Raw genomic sequence first — 22220 nt, forward strand, 5'->3', positions numbered from 1 at the left:
TCTGGTCGGGCCGTTGTTGCGCATCAAAAGTTTTCGAGACTTGCAAGTTGAGTATTTGAATACTTTAAAATATGACGTAAGTTAATCTTTGCCAACAGAAAGTCTGCTGGTCGGAGCAGGCGCAGTCAGAATCCAGCTGATACGCGAGCATGAATGCGGTGTTGTCACTCATAACGTTTCTGCGTCTTTTTGGGCTTACGAGGGTGCTTCTCACAGCGAAAGCTAGTTGCTTTGTTTTTTCTATTGCGCAAGGAAAATTCGCTAATAAAGCTGAACTTTTTGAAAAGGATGTATTGCCTAGCAAATTAGTCCCATCTCGCATATCGGGTATCTGGGTTTCTAGCATTTCTTGCGGACCGATCCCGAAGATAGCAGAGCCTAAAAATGAGGGACGTTTCCAACAGTACGCGCAGCCTAATACTGTCGGTCGATCGTGGCCATAGTGCCGCCTAAGAGCGTGGCCCGCTCCCCACGGGCATGTGCAGTGAAACATGTTGGCCGATCCCGGACATAGCGCAGTCGCATAATTTAAAAAATTCGACCCTGGCCGTGCATCCTTGACGGGATAAGTGACGTCACAGAGTGCGGTGCATAATGACTCCTCCCTGTTCTCATTCCGAACTCGCTCGTGAAGATATTGTATTTGACCAACTTCAACAAGAGGTTGAACCTTTCCCAACATTTTTTTCTCGTTATTTTCTGTAAGGCCGACGTAGCAGTGTGTTTTCTTATTCAGGGGCACATTCAGTCTCGTTCTCCTACCGCTTTGTATTCACAGATGCAGTACTGGAGAGGCGACGCAGGGGAAACAGAGGCCGATGCAACGCCCCTCCAGAGAGACCCAACCCGCTTCGAAGAGCTGCCGGCAGACGTGCGTCCGATAGTCCTGACCAGAGACCTCAGAAAGGTGAGACACGTCTCTTAGTGACGCTGTGTCTGCTGGGGAAGTGTGAAGAAACAACAACAATTCTCGGCGTACTTTCAACTCAAAGAACAAAAGGCAGTGCCGTGAACTCCTGTACGGTGGAGTAACTGCAGAGCATGAACATGTTCCTATTGGCGAAAGGTTCTTGATCAATAGCAAATATCCGGACATGTGAGGCGCGTTCGCCACCGTCGCGCTGTCACGGTATCGACGGAGCATGTGCGGTACATGCGGGGGGAGGGAGGGTTGCAGGCTCTCTGGAGGCGTTAGGGACGAGCAGCGTGCTTAGCTGCAAAAGTGACCTAAGTGGAATTCACACACCGTCACGCTACACTCAGTTCGGCTATTGAGCGGTGCCATAGAAGCCGGCGTGTGTTTATTGTAGCTCTCTATTCCGGCAAGCGGTTGCAGCGCCGCCGCACGGATGGGACGGGAAGCAGACCGTGCCGGGGATGCAGGCACATCTGCGCTTTTGTGGTCAGGCCTCGTCTACGTACTAGCTGCACCTACAAACCGAGTGTCGCAATTAGCTCGTCTCTTCGCTGTGCTCGGTGCGAAGCACAAATGCTAGTCGTCTGCGACATTTCATTGTTTTGCGAAACACAAGTGCCAGTTGTACGCAACATTTTAGTGCACATTGACGGGACTTCTAGGGCACTAAAGCTGGAACTCCGATCGATCCGAAGGGTGGGGACTCGCCAGGGCTACCGCCCGCCTGGTTACAGCTTTCGTCGACCCCCCCGGTGCCTCCTGGGTATCCTGTACTGTCTGGGTTATATCCCAGGTGCTCTCTTCGGGCCTTCGTTTGTCGGCATTACATTTTTTCACAGCGAGAATCGCGAAGGAGCAATATACTAGGGTGCAGTGTAGTAGAACGGGGTAGTGCGTTCAGGAGTGGCGCGCGCTATTCATTGGCATTAGGCGACAAGCGTAGAAAGGTGCTGCAGTTGGATGCCAGCCCATACGATAGTAACGCCGGCGGCGGCAACATTCGTCGCTGATTCGCGGTGCTGTTAATTGCACCGGCTCGCGCGTGCGTCGAAGTTTGTGTGTCTTTTTTTTTGCTGTATCGTACGTACGTTAAATGTCCTAAAGGCTCGGTATTCTCCGAGCCATTCCAGTTTGAATTGCACACAGCGGTGATGAGCGCGATACTGGCATCTGCTCTTAATGAATTAGCTAATGGTTAAACTAATTTTGTCTATCTTGCTACTTTAATTATTCATATAAACAAACGGTACGGTTAGTATTATTTTCTAATTAGTGAATTAATAAACTGCTGCCTTGTGTCATCTATATTAGCAAATAAATGAGTAATCAGTTAGTTTTTCGTTGCGTAATTATCCATTTGAGGCATCTAGTATATTGATGATCCTGTGGCTTCTAGAACAGAGTAAGCAGTCTTTTTACACAATGCTCATTTATTGTTTGAGTTGTAGCTGCATAGAAAGGAGTAAGTGTTCTTTGATACGTTTTTAAATGTGCGACACGTAATCTTACGAATTGCATGCGCATTTCCACAGTTGTGGATGTTCTGAAGCTGTACGGCTTGTACGCAACAATTGTGACTTGTAGTGGTAGCTAATATACCTTTTGATTTCATAGTGTGGAATTGTATGTAGAAAGGTGACTTTCACTCATTCTCAACATTTTTAGGCTTTCCTGACGCCATCATCCGATACTCCACCTGCAAGCTTGTGAGGACCTTCAATAAAATAAATAAAATTGCTAACATTCACAAGCGCAATTGTGACAAAAAGCGGTGGTTGCAGAGCCTTTGGGGAGGCACGTGGTTTTCGTACAAATCATGGTGATGAAGATTTAATAGCATCGCCTTTGAAACGGGGGATTAACAAATAGTCACCTAGCCTGCTTAATTCAATCAGGTATGCTATACACATTTTTATCTGCCAGTTTTTTATGCATCCTCTTCAATCCTTTTTCCAACCTTCAAAATCTACCTTGTACCGCTAGCTATGACTGTAAGAAATCCGGTCGTATCAATCACTTCTCTGATTTTTTCCCACCAAAACTCTAAAACGCCTCTTGCTTATCTCGACTGTGACCGGTTGACACTTTCGTCCACATTAAACCCAACTACTTCTGGAAGGTGTACATTGCCTACGGTTCTCCCTGAGTGAATCCCTTTGCATTCCATTATGATGTACTGAGTGGTCTCCGGATTTTAGCTGCAGCGTACGCATGCCCCATCTAGTTACGAATATTTGCTCCGGCATGTTTTTTGTCCTTAGGCAACCGGCTTGAGCCTCAAATACCAAGGCACTGCCCTGTGTCTTACCGTACAGATTTTTCCCTTGTAATTTCTTTCTTCTCAACCTTCAAATCTACGCGGACCTTTTAGTTTCCATTCTTTTCATCCAATTAAGGGTCTTTATTTTCTCTTTTTCTCACTTTCTTTCTGATAACTCCTGGTCCTCTATTTCAATCAATCAATCAATCAATCAATCAATCAATCAATCAATCAATCAATCAATCAATCAATCAATCAATCAATCAATCAATCAATCAATCAATCAATCAATTTATTTCCCAGAAACAAAAGGAACTAGAGGGTGGGCATCCTGGGTTTCAATTACCCTGCACTTCGTTGCCAACTTTCTTGACCTCTTCTGTGTCACCATTTCTGTGTCAACGCATTTCGCGACCGGACGCAAGGGCAACTGACGATAGCGGATCGATCTCGCGCACCATATATGGAGGAAAGCGGGGAGGCAGCGCGGGAGGCTGGGGGGCTTAGATGACAATCTTAAATGCAACAACTTTCATTCAAATTGAACCAGGCGCTGTCTCATAAAAGCATTTCTGCGTTTTATATGAATTTGAATACCCGGCACCGTAGCTGACCCCGAGCTAAACCTTCGTCTTAATGGGGCTGCATAGTTCTGCATACTTCGGTGTGTTTTTTGTCTAGGTTATAATCAGGAAGTCTGTCTCAAGATGTTCTGCTGAAAACCGCCCAGCTCACGTGTACGTTGTATTCCCTCGCTAGACCGAGAACTCGCTATGCTTGGCTATCGGTCGAGATATTTTTGCATTCGTTTTTGCGCATTTGAAAAATAAGGTACTTTTTTGGTTGAGTGACAGAAAGAAATATTAGATATAGCGATGCATTGCAAAGTGCACGGATAAAGCCAGGGAATTGGTGCAGTTATAGTGAGGGCGTTTACAACTTATCGGATTCAGGCAGTGCGAAAACAAAAGCCTAACACTGTCGAAAACGGTAAGACCTGATTTATACTGTTTCACCGTCCTTTCATGGGTGGGTTGCTCGGGTTGGCAAATGTGTGTGAAAGATTTCCTAATTTTTGTTCTTTTCTTTTCGGGGACAGCTATTTGGAACAGCTTTAGTTTTGGACGGCGTCGACCTGAAAGTGTTCGAGCATAAGGTGACCGTTCTGCTGGGTCAAAACGGCACGGGCAAGACAACCCTTATGAAGATCTTGACAGGTGAGCCGTTCCACCCTAGATGCGATTATTTCCAGTATACGTGGGCTGTAGATGTTGTAGAAACGAAACGACGACCAAAGCAATTGACTGAGTAAAATTGAATACCTCGTTTTGTGAACTTACACTTACAAAGAAAGGAACTATAGGTAGTTGCGATGGGGATCATCACAGTAGTGGTCAGCGCAAAACAAAGCGTCTCAGTTCACAAAGTTAGTGGGTTGTGCTTGCGCTTTGTCTTTGCCTTTCTGCATTCGATAATAGGTCGAGTATTGGGATTGGATGAAATTCGCTCTCAGGAGGAACTCCAGCGCGAGATATATTTTTTGCTGATATGGGCGCATAAGCGAAGCGGCTCTCGGCAGGCTGCTATATTTACAGGCAGGCTGCTATATTTGCTATATATATATTATTTGCTATGATGCAGGGCATCCTCAATGACATTCTTGTGGCACTACGAATCGAGACGAGTGTGCGTAAGGAAGCTGGAAGCTTCGGTTTGAAGACGAAACCGAGTTTGCCTTCACGAAAGGGTGATAACAGCACATCTTGAACATGCTGGTGCTATCGATGTGGGATAGTAATGCAAGATTTCACGCTTTGGACTATTGAGTGGCAAGGAGTTATTCAAGCTGCATTTACAAAAAAAGGCAAACCAAATGCATCGGGTGGCAGTGTATATATAAGCTGATATGCCTTCATTTTCTTTAATGAAACACGACTTTAACAATTACTGAGGGTAATTTCTGTAAGACACCTTGCTTTAACTTTACGTACCTGTGCTCTGCGCAGGCGCACTAGGGGGGCCGACGAGTGGCAGGGTGATGGTGTGCGGCCACAGTGTGTACACCAGCCGAGAGTTGGTGCGCAGGGAGGTCACACTGTGCCAGCAGTCTGACGTCTTTTTCGAGGACCTGACATGCGGGGAAAATGCCATTTACTTCGCTACCGTAAGTGCCGTGCGTCATTCTGAGAAAAAGCTTATCCCTTCCAAAGAACCGTAGCAAGTTGAGCGAAACGGCGCAAGTACAAGTGGGTACAAGTGCAAGTGGGTACAAGTGCAAGCGGGTACAAGTGCCAGTGGGTACAAATACAAGTGGGTACAAGTGCCGATGGGTAAAAGTACAAGTGGGTACAAGTGAGTATAAGTACAAGTGGGTACAATTACAAGTGGGTACAATTACAAGTGGGTACAATTACAAGTGGGTACAATTACAAGTAGGTACAAGTACAAGTGGGTACAATTACAGATGAGTACAATTACAGATGGGTACAATTATAAGTGGGTACAATTACAAGTGGGTGCAATTACAAGTGGGTGCAAGTACAAGTGGGTACAATTACAGATGGGTACAATTACAGATGAGTACAATTACAAGTGGGACAATTACAGGTGCGTACAAATACATGTCGGCGAGTCAGTACAAGTTGTTGGGGGACGAATCTTTCAGTGTCGCACTTCTTTCGGGTACAAACTGTTTCGCTCTCGTCTTAGGTAAGGAAAGTACCATTCAAAGAGACAAATAATTAGGTGTGCGCAAAATTTAGTCCCACACTAAATGTAAACTTCAAGCCCATGTAAGGGCTGAAAGTGTAATTGATTACATATTAGCAAAAAAGGTGTACAAAAATTTGAAATTGGAAAGAAGTGTGGCATTAAATGTACGTTTCGCCCCAATCACTGCCCAAAGCACAAGATCATTTCTACGGAGCATCAGATTCACCCTAAAATGTATTAACTTATTAACTAAAATGTATTAACGTATTAACTTGTAGGCGGTGTCATAATGCACCGTAACGCTGAAATTTAATCACATGCTTGTAGCTAAGCCTCAGACAAGTTGTGCGACGATGTTTTAGGCGATGTCACCATTGAGAGGTAAACGAAAAAAAACATGATACCATTGTTACTGCTACCTGCACAAAAGTCGAACAAGTTTAATACGAATCCTCGTTTAACGCTATTGCGATTGAGCCGTCACCCTGAAATTCTATTCCATTCTCGTAGGCAGTCATCAGACATGATTTCTGCAACAATGTTTTGGGAGGGCAACGACACTTTTAGAAAGATAAGTTTACAGATTGTGAAACAATCGTTAGCTCTGTTTACCGTGAAGTTCTAAACAAATTTGGAACACCTCCTCCTTTGGTGTCTTTTCATTCCATCATAGATAGTCATCAGGCAATCAGATAAAGCCACCATTACCAGTTTCTACATTCTTATTTGCAACAGCTTAAGGATACCAACAGCGGTGACGTGAAGCAAGCCACGGCGAACATGCTGGAGAAACTGGGCTTGAAATACGTGGAACCCAAGATGCCCGGAGAGATTGCTTTCGAAACGGCTCGAATGCTAAGTCTAGCCATCGCCATCGCTTCGAAGCCCAAGGTGATGTTTCATCGCGTCAGTTTATCTAACCATTCCGGAGAAAAGAATCTTTAAGGAGACACTAAAGAGAAAAATGATTTCTTCTGCATCAATAAATTACCTTTCTACGACTCTAAAGGCACCACTCTTACCACAGTAAGACGCTTTGCAAGCAAGGAAAAGCGCAAGAACGAAAGACGGATGGCGACGCTTGCTTGAACTTCCCGAACCTGGTCGCTGTAATGTCATGGATTTTGATGGCATCTTCTAGGGCCTACTTATTCATATAGCGGTACAGATTGACTACGTCGTGTTCTAAAGGAACAAAATACTAAACGTAGCAAGTTTCGGGAACCTTTACACAGCTAACGTGGCCCAAATGCGAAAACATACTTTGGAATGCCTGGCGTCACAGTGACGTAACGGCGTCGGGGTTTCGACGCGAAATTAAAATACTGATACTTCGGCCTGCATTTTGTCGCCCAATAATCAGACTATTATTTTGAAATGACTGCCTGCAAGGTTCTCAAACAATGCTTTATTCGTCTAAGCTGATTTAGTGTTTTGCTTTAGTGTCTCTTTAAGATGTCCTGCTATAAAGTCGTTAGCTTTTATGCAGATAGCGCCTTTCGACTTGCACGTCTTGTCAACTGTCTGATTACCGTGCAAAGGGATTCTGAACCTGAGTCGTGCAAGACGCTTCAAGCGCGTTCACACCGGCGAGTTTTCTGTCGGGCTAGTAGGCGGGGTCCCATTAACAATAAGATAAACGAGTTCCCAATAAAAACTTAGTTCCGTTCGTCGCGTTGATTTGCTCACTGCTGACCGGCGAACTTTCAGGAGATCCAATATGTATGCGCTAAAACTTTCCGAGTATTCTGGCAGGTTTGTTCCGTATTCAATGTCAGTGCGAAAGTATATTTGGAATGCGTGTATCGAAAAAGACGAAATACACTGTACGGACAATACGAACACAAAGAGTGTGTTACGTAGGTAAATACGGTGACGGGCTTGCACAATACACACGAATCACTTTGGCATTTTGTTGTTCTCTGTGCTTCCTGAGTATTACAAACACTCACACCGGATATCTACAAAGGCGGCACGCTAGCCAGTACTACCACGTTCATCGGGCCTTCACTGATGCAGCAGATGCATTGCTGTAGTGTCGGTCTCTACTATGCGCTATGTTGTGCAAGAACAGTCTCGCATACACCACTTGCATCGTACTACATCTATATGTACTCAGTGCCGGATAAACGGAGTTCTTTCACGCGAACCAGTGATCTTTGCAATGACCTGGAATGATCACGTTCTCTCCGGCGGAGCAGTACAACGAAAATGCGACAAGGTTCTGATTGATGTTACAGAATTCGCGGGGAGTTGTTTTATTTTATCGCGTCTATGCGTTGCGTTTTGACAACTACTTCTACAGGTGGCCACATGTAAACACCAAACGAAGGTCTCGGGAGATAGCCTGAGATTATAAAAGCTGCCCAGATCCCACGCAATGTGGAAATCAATGTCACGCAAAGCATTTTGCGAGTAACCGGCTATACAAACAATGGAAAGAGCTAACTATGGGTGGACCATTGCGTTTGTGTGAATCGGATAGTTGTGTGTGGCGTGTGACGCGAGAGTACGTGTTTGTGACAACAGCAGCAAGACGACTGTGGCGAGGAGGATGGTGTGACGGCAACGACATGGTGCCTGCTGCAACCGTTCGATGCGATTATGCACCATGCCGATTGCAGGTTTCTTCGTAGGCATTGAATGACCACAGGCGAGAGCTACACTGATCGGGACGCGATCTGCGACTAAGTGTTCAACCATCGTACCTATCTATGTCTATTCATGTGGTCTATGTTGAAATGACGATTGCATTTGTACTCCGGCGAATAAATGTCGAAACGGGATCAACCTGGGCCGTCCGTGAAGCCGGCGCAGCGCCGTGCAGTTTATAGGTAGCGGTAGGTGCCTAAAGGAACGCACCGGGGAATTTGAGCCAATCCTTAAGACGGCCAGGGTGCAGTCTACATAGCCTGTCCTAGTGCGTGCTCCCACGAGGGAAAAGAACCATCACAAACGGGCACGTGAAGCACGCGCAAAACATTGCAAAGGGCGCTTTGGCAACGAGAGAGTATGCATGCGACCGTGGCCAAATGGTACGTGCCATTTGTCTGCTGTAACCTTAGGGCATGGCTGTCCGCTATAACGATCTTATCACCGGCATGGAGCGGCTTCGGCGAGCTGCGTACCTGCGGACCAGTCTGGGTTACAGTTTTGGTGCCTCCTTTGGTGTCCTTGAGGCGCCGGCAATATACACTTAATAATCAGACGTTGTTGCATCTTGTCAATTAACGAAATGATGAAATAAAAGCACGCCGGCAATTAAGCACTGGTTCGCGCAGCCGCCAACATTTGGCGCTAAGTTGGGTGCCATTGACCGCTGTGACTACTACAACACCAATCAAAATTTTGCCTCAGTTGCTACGTACACTCAATACATAACACCATTGCCGCGCGTCGTGTGCTGTATGTGCGAGTGAAATCACGCGAGGGAAGCCGACGATGGCTGCTCAATGTGGCACGCGCGAAGAAAGCGGAGAGCGAAGGCGCCGTCTTCCGTCGCTCGAAATGCCGCAGAGGGATGGGAGGGAGAAAGAGGGGCGGCAGCTTTGCTTCTCGCGCAGCAACTGCGCATTTCGCGACTGGCCTCAAGGCGAACTGACGATTGCGGCTCAATCTCGCGCGCCTTATATGGACGGCAGCGAGGAAAGTGGGGAAAAAAACGCGGGAGGAAGAGGGGGGGGCGGCTTCGACTCCGGCAACAAGCGCATACTTTGCACGGCCGCACGCGGTAGCGCGGGTCGTATCTTGAACGGGACCTGCAGATGGCTCATACGTTTGTGCGCAGTGTATTGTGGCCGCTCTTGCGTTGAAGCGATAGACCGCACGAATGTCACTTCGCTCGCTGCTGCTGCCGCGTTTGCTCGCACCAGCGTTTTATCAGCGAGTGTCCGCGCTCATCGAGTGTGACGTGTTCATGTTTGCTTGTGCGCGCTGACACCGCAACTGTTAATTTATGCAGTAAGGGAATGTATTAAGCGGCCGATAGAACTACTGTCCTTACTTCGTATAGCTCCCTACCAATTTGCTATGGCAATCGATGATTCGTGTTCAGGGCGAAACTGCGCCGTTTTTTAGTAAAAAAAAGGTTCTATAATTGTTTTTTTTTCGATGGAAGGTTGACTGTATGACCTTTTGCACGGCAGCTTCTGATGCTTGACGAACCCTGCTCGGGCCTGACCCCTAATACTCGCCGGAAAATCTGGGACCTGCTGCAGCACATTGGGAGAGAGAGAACAGTTCTGTTGACCTCGCACGACATGGACGAGGCCGACGTCATTGCTGACCAGATCATCGTGCTGGCCGCAGGAAGGATCATTTGCAGCGGTTCGACTACGTTCCTCAAGAAAGCTTGCGGTAAGTACCATACTTACAAGCTACTCTACGCCCATCCGTGGAAGATCTATGCAAAGTGTTTGGGGAACTGCTCATCAAAGACGACGAAGAGCCACCCGCCGCTTATTGAACACCATCCATTGCCTTAATCCATATTCGTAATTAATTAAAGCTATAAATGCAATCTCGATGAGTATAGTTCTAGTCTACCATAATCCAGAGGAAAAGGATAACACCCATGCATGGCTTCGGTAACGTCACGGCTGCTGCCACGCTACAAACTTTAAATTCTTGCATTTCACTCGGACGCCTGACAAATACTAGCTTAAACAAAGAATAATAACAGCATACATGATGTCTGTGTTCATGGTGTTTGGCGATGCTTTATCACGTCGAGTACGGGTGAAGATGGGTCAGTGCGAGGGACCAGAAAGCACAAACGTAGAGATGCGACTGAGAATACATAAGCCATCTAGAACCTTGCGCGATTCGGTGGTGCCACTTGGTTGGCATATGGCGCACCATGCGAACTAAATTTGAAATAGCCATCGCGACGTTCTCAAAAAGAGGCATAATGAACTTTACGCCTATGGTGACACGTGCAGATATTTATCTTTACATCATATTGCGACTAGTTGTAGCCTAAAATTATATAAATTTTAACGATTCAGATATTAATCGCGCTGGCCACATTGAGCACTCCACAATGGCGTAGTCATTGCTGTTGTCACTTTTTATCCCAGCTTTTCTAATGTTGCGTGAAATTATGGTAGCCTTTTGCGGAAGGTGGCAGTGAATGAGTGCCGATAACGAATGTGACTCCAAGGATGGAGTCCTTAAAGTGATGTCTTGACGTGAACGGCGTGGTGCAGCTCGAACTCATTTCCGCATCGACGTCTCTATAACGAGCGACAGTCCCTGCAAAATGCACCGCATTCTTTTCCGGCGCGATGAGTATCACATTCCCTTTCCACGCGGTGCGTATGCGTCGCCCGACTAACGCACGTGTCCGATTCGCTGAGGGCGCTCACGTGACCTTCCCTCTTCGAAAAAACCTTCCAATAAGCGGACTGTGGGCACGGCAATGGTGGAAGGTATCTTGGCGTGCTTGACTTCGCGCTGTGCTCGATAGGATGCCTCGTTGTTGATCAGCTTTGTGCGAGACCGAGGAAAGCTCACGTGACCTTCCCTCCTCGAAAAAACTTTCCAAGCGGACTGTGTGCACGGCAATGGTGGAAGGTATCTTGGCGTGCTTGACTTCGTGCTGGGCTCTATAGGACGCCTCCTTGTTGATCAGCTTTGTGCGAGCCCGAGGGAAGAGCTTCTCGCGGTATTCAACAAAATCAGCCTGGTGTTAAAGTAGGTTTTGTTGTTATACCTGTCATTGTTCGAACACATTTGCGGTGACTAAAATTATGAAGCGTTGTTGAAACAACTTCCACTGTCGCGCTTCGTGCCAATCAGCTCAGTGGTTCACTCGATGGTGCACACGTGTCACTGGGCACATTTCCTTAGTACGCAGGTTGCCAATATAGAAAACGGTCCCTAATACCTCTTATAGAGCCTCCATTTGAAAAGTTCCAGGACCTCGCACGATAGTAAATATAAGAAGGTCGTTTTATCCCACCAAAGAAGCCCTGACATTGGCGTCATGGTGACGTGAATTGTGGTACGGCCTCCGCCGCCGCGGAGTTTCACCAGTAGCGATACTCTGAAAATGTCCAGTCGCCTTATGTCGTGTTAAACAACCATCTGACATGCAGCACTGTGGCGACATCTAGCCAGCACGGCAAAGCTCCTTGTCTGAGGCTCCTTGTGTGAAGCGACTAGCCTCATTGTAGGTGTCGCAGGCTGTGTAGCTTATAGCTGTACCACTCATCATATCGATGTTTTTCTCGATATCAGGGTTTAGTTCGCGTAAGTGGCCCCACGTAGCTTAGTGACCTTAAACCTTTCAAACCTGCCGGGATGACGTAGTGGCGACGTCAGCAAAACAGAAATAAAAGAATTACGAGCTATCCCTGCGCTGTGAGTCTCACCACAAACTTGTCCCGCCGGTGTTATCAGCGTTCTTGATAAAGCGGAGCTGCTCGTCGGCTGGAAATGACTTGTCATTCTAAAGACCTCTAGCGGCGACGAGCTATGATTCATTATGGGCTTTTGAAAGGCTTCCCGAAAGGCAGCCACGGTTTTTTTTTATGCGACGCAGTAAACAGGCTAGTGTAATCGTCGAAAGCACTCCGCGACAGCCTCGGTCGGCAAACATTCTTAGCGTTTGAACGTCGTACAGCTACTACGAGAGACGTGCGTCGTCGTGAACTGCTTTTGATACGGCCTGTGGGTTTCGTTAAGGTGCCCCCATTTACCTTTCCAGCGACTTTGCTATCCGCACTTATGCGCTACCGCAGCTGCAGCAAATGTGCTTATCCATTGAGGTGGACACATGGATAAGCTAGTTTTGCACCTTGATGCAAAAGGCCCGACACAAGAATTGTGCAAACTGCTTCTGTGTCGTCGTCCGTTGGCATGCTATGGCAGAAGCTGCTCACAATATTACATACCATTTACTGGCCACTGGGCCAGGTACACCTATGAGCATGACAGATAGAGTACTTGTAGTTGTCAAAGTGCTGTCCTGTCATGGTCATCCAGGTGCGTGAAAGAAGACCGCTGTTTAAGGTTATTATGCAGTAATACACGCGGCACTGCTTGTTCTCCACATTGTCTACCATGTTGCCGTTCAGGCTTTGTAATCTAGCCGCAATGTACTCTAGAAAATATCGAACGCCAAAATGGCTGCCCACATACGCAGGTCTCGCGCACTACTCCTCGCGCTTGTGTTCAAAAGTTGCGCTACTGTCAAGGACATCATTGAGAAATGTTGGCAGTTCGAGGAAGGTTACGGTCGGCACATGAGATATTTTGTTCGCATCCTCATTGCACGAGAATCGGTACCAGCCGTTGAAGGATGACACTGTAGAGTGCATTGCGCTTAATGTGATGGAGCCCGCGTCCCAAATTTCAGACCCGACTCACCCTGTAACGACTGACGACCAGGCATCTCGCTTATATGTGCAGTCACCGTGCAGTTCGCGGGTGCTGGTGTAGGCCACAGGACCTACTGCACGGCTCAATAGTTGCCGACAATTCTCGCCTTATTTCGCACAATCAGGTATCAGCTGAAGCAGCCCTAGAGCCAATTTGTTTGTCTCGAAATCGGGCCGCTTTGTCAACGTTATTTTTTTTGTTATTAAGCTATCGTCTATGTTGGAATAATGTCTTGAAATTTTCAGCGGTTTGACCATTGCCAAGATGTCCGCATTTTAATTCGCTAGCATACTTTGCTGAGTACGCCAGCAAAATGTCACACGAAATGTGTGATGCTTGTATCTGCAAAAATGCGTAATTCGCGAAGACATTTAAATGTTATAATAGTGGGAGTGTAATGATTGGTTGCTTTATAAGCGATAAGTAAAAATTCAAAGAAAAAGAATTGATCAGCGAGAATACCCATTTATCAGATTCATGCATATCCTTAGGATACACAGGGCTCCATAGAAATTTATGGGAAAGTCTATAGTAGGGCTGCATCGAACTAAATTTTGTGGCTGGGCCAACTTGAATGTAGGCGTGGGCCAACTAAATGTCGAGGTGAGTCAACAGAAATATGGGGTGAGCGAACTTAAAATTTGGCGGTGGTCCAAATTCAAATTTGGGCGTGGGACAAACTTTATTTGTTTACAAAATGAGGATCCTTGCCTACCGAAATAAAACCGAAAGTCGCAGTTTCGCCCGAAAAGCGAAGCATCGATTGCGATAGCAAATTAGTGGACAGTCATGCGAAGTAAGGATAGTAGTTTTATCGGCCATATAAGCTGAACACCGGGATGGTGCCACGCGCACACAAGCCAACATGACCACACATCGCTCGATGACCCCGGAAACTCGCTGTCAAAACGCGGCAGCAGCAGCGAGCGAATCGACATTCGTGCAGTTGCACGCATCAGCGCGAATTATGCCTTGAATACACAGCGCAGCGCGGGCCCTGTACCTGTCGCAGATGGATTTCAAGATACAGCCGCTCGGCCTGGCGCGCGCGGCCACCTGGGCCGGCCCAAGTATTACCCCCCCCCCTACCCTCACCCCCCTTACCCTCACCCCGAAGCCTTGCTTTTCTAACAAAACACTGCTTTAACACACCACGAATGTTCCGACCAAGTGCCACAAATGCATATGTTGTTACTAGAGCCTACCCTCTCGGCACAGTCAGTTTAAACTTGTTGACACTCGGCCGTTGTACTGAAATAAAATTTTCAAAAATTTGCCCGTTCAGTTACGCATGTGCATTGCCGTGAAGTTCTACAAATTGGTGAAGGTGCAATGTCCGGAATTCTTCAGTATGGCCATGCTAGAAGGCGTGATAGTCTATTTTTGTCTTTCTTTAACGTAACACGAGACATGCGCATGGTTCTTGTTATGTTGTCCAACGAATAAAATCTGATAATGAAAGCAGTGACTTAACAGATTAACAACTCATTGCTGCACTTCTATTACAAAAGTAACAATGGTACCCGGAAAGGTCCCGGTTTGCGATGCGTAATTTCTTTCGCATCCTATATAGGTGGAGATAGTTCCCAATGATGGGGAGATGATTTCTCCGGGCCCGATCGTTATCTTCCGAGTAACCTAATGGGCTTAGAGAGTTTAAAAACTTTATTCAATATAAAGAAAATAAGGCACGATGGTTGGAGCCCCTATTCCAGGGCCCCACTGGCACGAGCGGCTCGCTGGGCTTGGTCCAGACGAGCCAACTGGCTCTCCCGACCCTCGTCCGCAAGCAATGCCTCCCACTGCCTATTTCTCATTAGTTGATGTTGGTGTAATATGGGGCTGTCTATGTGCGGTGGCCTCCTGGGGCACTCCCATGTGATGTGTTTTAGTGTGGGTGTGTATGTGCACCACGGGCACTCGTCAGTGAACCTCGCGGGATGTATTCTGTGTAGGTGGTGCAGGTTGGGCTATGTATTCGTCTGAATACGACGCCAGACCCTCTCCTGTTGGCTGTTTAAATCGTAGTGAGGATGTCCAAAACGTCTCCGCTCCTGCCTTCGCTGTAGGAGGATGTCACGAGAATTCGGTGGAAGGTCGTCGCTAGGCCATGCCGTTGCTCGGACGTTTAATCCTCAAGCAATACGGTCTGTCCTCGCGTTTCCTCCCAGTCGCTCGTGTGCCGGACACCATGCGATTGTGTGGTGCCCCTCTAGTTGAGTGGCTAAAATTTTGATTATTGATTTGGGTGCCGTTCCATATAAAAACAGGCGGCAAGCCGCTTGTGAGTCGGATAATATGACAGCCGAACTGGTTTGGCGCTCGGCATCCTGAATGGCCAAGGCGATGGCTGCAGCCTCTGCCACGCGTGACGAGGCGGTTTTGAAGGATGCCGTTGTTATGTTGTTGTTGCATGTAGAGACTATGGTGAAATTGTCTGAGCTGGTTGGGCTCAGATGGATAGAGTAAATGGATAGAGTTGGGCTTAAGATACAGTAAATTGGAGGGACTCAGTAGTTAAGCCTACAATTCGGTGGGGGGGGACGGGGGACGGCTGGAAGGAAAGGAAGGGTGTGTATTATGTGATTGGAATGTGTGTGTGTGTAATATGTGTTGCAGGTGTTGGGTACAGGGTGACCCTCCTTAAAGATCCCCAGCTATTCAACCTGGAGTACGCGCTCGCCACTATTCAAAGCGTCGTCCCCGGCGCTGACGTGTACGAGGACAAGCAAAGCGCCGTCACTATCAGACTACGCACGCTCGACCATCGTGGACTCCCGGGTCTGTTCGAGAGGCTGGAAAAATCGTCGAAGCAGCTTGGTATCGTCGACATTGGCGTCACTGTCGCCACCATGAAGGACGTCTACACCAAGTAAGAATAGCGTCAGCGTACATAAATGAAATACGCTCTGTTTGTCCGGATTTTGCGCGAGGAACCTTGGTGCCACCAACGTCACAATCATGAACTAAGACAAGGACGACGAAGTAGGCAACACTGTTACCAGCATGCGGCTGTATTATCCGCGTGACTAATGTTCTGCGCAACGACCCGCAACATTACTGCAAGAAAAGGTCTCTGCGTTGGAAAGTAGAATAAAGTCCCGTTTAATACTGACCAGGTTGGTTAGCACTCTGAAATGAGGGGAGGCATCGGAATAATCGTGCAAAAAGTTTTGATGTTTTACGAGCGCACTGACATCATAGTTATGTTGCGTGAAATTACAAAAACCTCTCTTTGAAATTCCGACAAATCGGACTCTTCATGAGGTAGAAGTCTCAAACGAAGGAAACGAGGAATATCGTCGACAATGTGTGAAGAAGTGTCTATCCTCAGCTCGGAAGCCAGTTACATTTCGGCAAGGGGATTTATGTTTGTCAGGGCAACAAACACCTTTCTTGGCAACGTTTACAAAGTAGACCCCTGCCTCTCAGGGCCAGAAGGTTAAGCGGGTATGCCATAATGAAGGAGGGGTAACGGGAGTGTTTGAAAGGAAAGATTCACTATGTTCATGGGGAGAGGTGGTTCTACAGACATTAAGGGTATTAAAAAAGTGTGTTTCATCTAATATGCGGAGGAGGCGCAATAGCTGGTACAATACTATAGGACGCAGAATGTATTGCAGTGTTTGCTGCATAATTACTCCTAGTAAATATTCGGAGATGCGCGCTAGCAATCTTCCATCGAGAATCCTTGAGGCAGTGAGACTTGCAGTCCGAGCAGTTTTCAGTTGGGCAGGTGGGCTGGCGCTACCTGACGATAGAGGAAAAAGCGACACTACTCTGACTTCCTCTTTCCCATCAAGCCTTTCACTTGTAACTGGCTTCCTTTAAATTGTTTCTTGCAACTCGGATATATATGGTTCATAACAGAATCCGAGGACTCCTCAGTGCTTATTGAGTTGTGAATGCGAAAGCGTTAGTGCCGAAATGAACGGCGCTGAAGGGTCCTTGGAGTTTAGCGCTCCGAGTCACGTGCCAGTACGAAAAAACATGCACTCGCCAAGGATGAAAGAAAAATGCAGAACATGACGTTTCGGGTGTAACGAAGATGTAAGCATGCGCTAGACTATTTATGGGTGAGGTGGCGCAGCGTGGTGGGTGTATATCTCGGGAAGATTACCCCGCGTCATGTTTATCGTGCGTTTAACTCATCGAATGTAGTACGATTCTAAAAGCAAATGGGCAGATAAATGTTTCTCAGTTGCGATAATGGATGCTCAGTCCCAGTCAATGCTGTGTCCGGATAGTTCGTGATGTTCCGCCAGGGCGTTCGCGGTTGCGTGGCCCTTGGCGACGTCACTCATGTCTCGCTTCATTCGCCATATAAGATTTCCCCTCTCGCCGATGTACGACACGTCACACTACTTTTTGTGGTATCCTGCAGCTCACTCCCGGGTATGCCGTGTGCTTCAAAGGGTCTTTAGCGCGAACCACCTGTTGGCCAAGTTTTCGGTACCATAGTGGTACCGAAAACTTTACCAACGCCTGGCGCGCTCTGGCGGCCAGCCGGCTTTCCCTTTCTCCCGCGCTCTACTCCGTCGATGAGTGCTGGTCGCGAGAGCGACAGCGAGGGTGACGTCATGTCGCGGCGATACCCACTCTCCCCATGCAACATGTGGCGTGCCACTGCTGCAGCCGGTGTTCCCTTTCGTACACTCTGATCAGTCGAGCGGCGCCCGTGAGGTGGCTCGCAGCTAATGGCAATGCGAGTTTAGGTGCCGTTTCGTTGCTACAGAAGGCAAGACACCGGCTTTTTCGCTCAATGGGCCTCAGTGGGCTTTCGCATCAAGAAGCCGCTCAGCATGGAGCCGGTCAATCGATCTAAATAGCGCTCGAAATGTCACGTGCGATTTTGTGCAAGCGCATGAGTCTTTGCAGCGTAACAGTGGAGTGGCGGAGACTTGTATTCAATATAAGGGTTCGGTTGTAGAAATCCTGGTGGGGCATCGTTATCTTCTAAAGCGGATAGCTTTCTTTGGCTCTTTCGGCCGTTTTAGTGGTTGGAGGCAACATTTCCTGCATAACTTGTGTAAGAGGTGTTGCCTGTTGGCCGGGGGTGAGGGAAGAGGAGGGAACGCGCCGAGGTGAAGTGTGCGTGCTTTAATGCAACCGAATTGTGACGATGTGCGGATAGGAGGGGCGACACTGTCTATCCTTCGTTTGTTCGGGTTGTTCGCTTACATCGACTATCGTCATCGATGGTTTATATATAATTCTGTTTGTTTTTAGTTTCTTGTTAGTTCGAGGGCATTCATGGACTACAGTGACAAAAACCATGCGATATCAAAACGACTAAGGTAGTGGTCCCGCAAGAGCTACCGCTGTAATGAAAACGCCGGCAATGAACTGTCAAGTGTAATCGAGCCTTGTCGGTTCTGTGAACGGTCGTCAATCGTTTCTCTTTCTGTCCGCCAGCGTGTGAGCGCTACGATAGATTGCTATCACTGTGGCGCTACCCCTCCCAGAAATTGAGCAGGGAGAGACTTCGGAAAGTGACGCAATATAGAGAAAACACGTTTGAAAGAACTTACCAATGTTGCTTGAGAACAGCGATTGCAGGGGGTCATTGGATGCGCATTGCAAGAATAGTACTCACCAGAAAGCACTGACTTTAACAGGAGTGAAGAAGGACTGTCATGTGTCTTGCTCAATTCTATCCAAGCCAGCGTTTCATGTAGCAAACCTTCCTTGCTAAGAAAGTTAGGTGCTACGTTCGTAATGGAGATGAGTGTTAGCAGCGCCGCTGACTTGTGTACCTTTCCTCTTCCCTTAGGATAAACATGAACTGGACACCGGAAGAGAAACGACCGGAAGCCCAAGAAGGTAAGCTGTACATGTCAACCTGTTTAAACTGTTCATCCGCGCAGCACATTGTGCTTAACTACGTAATTACTTCGATGTGATTTCTGCGTGTGCTGAAAGGGATAATAAGGAAATGGAAATTGTACGTCAGCTTAGTCTAATTAAGTATCCTTGCAAACTCAATGTTGCATTATTTGCAATAAGACGTTGATTGCTACAACAAAAAACAGAGGCACGAAACATTCGTTTTTGTGGCATTGTCGCGAAAACTACAGAGCTGGTGGGACAGTGCGACGTCATGGATTTCAGTTTTGTTCCTCGTAATTGTATCAAAATCGTATAGTCTTCAAATCTGCCTTATTTAAAGTCCACTAAAATGTATACTATGCCCGAGCAGATGACGCGTCAAAATCTATGACGTCATCGCGAGCTTGGTGGGGGGATTTCAAGAGGGCTTCAGCTGCCATGATTAGCTTTCTCGTCTAAAATGAATTACGAAGCCATCTTTTATTTAGACTCGGTGTTTTTCTTTCGCATTGCGCGAGCCTAATTTACTTGTATAACTTATTTTTTATGTTTAGTGTCTCTTTAAGAGTTGGCTTGCGGGTTTCGTTACAATAAATGTACATTTAAAGTGGAGCTCTTAGGCGCTCGTTTCAGCGGCGAGCGTCGGCGGCGGCGTAACCGAGCGAAAGAGCACCGCGGAAGATGAAAGCGAACGCGGAGCTCAGCGCGGGATGAAAGACGCGAGGAGGAAAGCGGAGGAGGGTATGGCGAAAGCGTGAGAAGAAAAGTGTAGTGCGGCGACGATGGCTACGAGATGGCGCCAGAGTGACGCGCGTCGTCTGGGAGATCTTTCGGAGGCGGCTGCTGTGATTTGCTCCCATGCGTCAACCACGCGCTGGCTGTCGGCATCTGCAGGTCAGCGAGGAAGTTGCGCAGCACTTAACTCTGTTTGCAACGTGCCGCACGAGACAGATTGTCCGCGCCAGCCAATATATCGCGAAATGAAAACACGTATACAGCTACGCTCAAGTTTCGCACCAAGGAGTGACATAATCGCACAGCTAGGCACTGTGTAAGCACTGGTACGTGCACTACTGCGTGCTGTCAATATATGGGCACACATTGTAAAGAACACTTTTTTTTAGATATTCTTGACAAATGTAGAAAACTAGCAAAGAGGAGGTGGCTCATTGTCTATCTGCTTATCAGCCCTATACTGAAATGGAGTGTTCGGGAAAGTCTCAATTTTTCAGACTCCTTTGAAACTTTGTAAAATGAAGCACGTCATGCGCGTGCGCGTGCGCGTACACACACACACACACACACACACACACACACACACACACACACACACACACACACACACACACACACACACACACACACACACACACACACACACACACACACACACACACACACACACACACACACACACGCACACACACGCACACACACACGCACACACACGCACACACACACACGCGCACACACACGCACACGCACACACACACACACACACACACACGCGCGCGCACACACACGCACACACACGCACACATACGCACGCACACGCACGCACACGCACACGCACGCACACGCACGCACACACACGCGCACACACACACACACAAACCTACACCTACAAACACACATACACGCACGCACGCAGCCTTCACGTGGTCGAAAATTTTACTGAGCTTGACCTCTAAGACGATGTTATAGTTCGGTACCAATTGATATATTCTTGTCCAAGTACACAAATAACGCACAAATGCTGTATGAGTCTACCATTGCAACAACTGAAATGAGTTATACTGCATTTAAGAGAAATTTTAATTGCAGCTTCTGCTGGAAGCGGACGAAAAACAACCGCGAAAGAAACAAGGGTGAGACGCGCACACAAGACTGGCACAGAACAAGAGCCAGTGCTGTGTACTCGACTCGTCCTTGTTTATTTCGCTCTTCTGTTTTCCTATGCAGGTATGAGCCAACTCACCGAAGGAAATGTTGTTTTACTTTGGCCTCGAATTTTTCACAAAGCTTGCCAAGGATTGGCGGATAACAAGAATGGAAGCACGAATTTTGCAAATTAGAACTTTCCAGGAAAAGCAGATATTGCACTTTTGTGCGCCTTTCGTTAGAGCCTCTGAAGCGGGAAAGCTTGGTGTATGAATTTCAAGCTTAATTGAGTTTGGTGCAATGCACACAAGTGTTCTTCAAAAGCTCTACTCACATACTGATTGATGGTATAATATTTCATGGGGGTGCATATTGCATCAATTTTATGCGCTTCAGGTGTATCATTAGGTGTAGTTTACGGAATCGTGGTGTCTTTTTTGTTGCTGGGCTACAGATTTGTTAATTCGATACTCTAAATTTCCGAAACTTTGAGGCATTCTCATTCATTACAAGTTATCACAACTTTCTTGTTGCGTTATTCCACTGTTATGATCCGAAATAAAATTATGCTATTACGTAGCAAAAACATTACGATTCGGTGCCATCAGCGGCCATTTGATTGGAAGGGCGAACCCTCTGGGCGTCGCTAATCGAAAGATGTTGAGATTCGAGCGCTCTTTCGAAATAATCTGATTTTGAAGATGCTGTCCACCGAGTGCTTCGCTGGCACATAGTGGTGAAGTTCGATGGACAGCCGGAGGGGGCAATCTCCGAAGTTCCCGGACATTTAGTCGTTCGCAGAGAGTGTTAGAGATTTGTGGCAGGACGTGGCCAGGGTTTGTGTTAAACGTTTTTGCCCATTGCGAAGCTTCTCGTAATAGATGTGACTGAATGCTATCCGCTTGCAGGGGACGAAGTCGTCGGCGTCTTGTGCGGGTCGGCGTCCAAACAGGAGGGAACGCTGGCACGCTGCTTCTACGCGTTGTTCATCAAGCGTCTCACGTACGCGACTCGGAGCTGGGGCATCTTCGTCGTGTCGTTCCTGGTGCCGATGGTGCTTCCGCGGCTGCTGCTGGAGGTGACGAATAAGTTGGCTTACACGAATTCAATCGGCGGTGCGGCAGAGAAAGTTTACCTGCCTAAATTAAATTCGAAGTTGTTCTCTACGAAACGCTTCTTCCACAGTGCACGTGGGCGAGCTCTTCTACTCCGAGACCGTCACCAAGATACACTTGTCAG

General features: G+C 47.4%; 1 protein-coding gene across 1 annotated transcript in view; it reads left to right on the plus strand.

Moving 5' to 3' along the window:
* Positions 1–22220, plus strand: part of LOC142590124 (phospholipid-transporting ATPase ABCA3-like) — a 95531-nt gene that overhangs the window by 35592 nt on the left and 37719 nt on the right. The window contains exons 9-16 of the mRNA XM_075701993.1: positions 779–907; positions 4276–4393; positions 5183–5340; positions 6624–6779; positions 10034–10244; positions 15891–16143; positions 19045–19094; positions 21890–22059. Coding sequence (XP_075558108.1) covers positions 779–907; positions 4276–4393; positions 5183–5340; positions 6624–6779; positions 10034–10244; positions 15891–16143; positions 19045–19094; positions 21890–22059 — 1245 coding nt within the window. The remainder of the gene's footprint in view (positions 1–778; positions 908–4275; positions 4394–5182; positions 5341–6623; positions 6780–10033; positions 10245–15890; positions 16144–19044; positions 19095–21889; positions 22060–22220) is intronic.

Source organism: Dermacentor variabilis, chromosome 8 (assembly GCF_050947875.1).
Source record: "Dermacentor variabilis isolate Ectoservices chromosome 8, ASM5094787v1, whole genome shotgun sequence".
NCBI lineage: Eukaryota > Metazoa > Arthropoda > Arachnida > Ixodida > Ixodidae > Dermacentor > Dermacentor variabilis.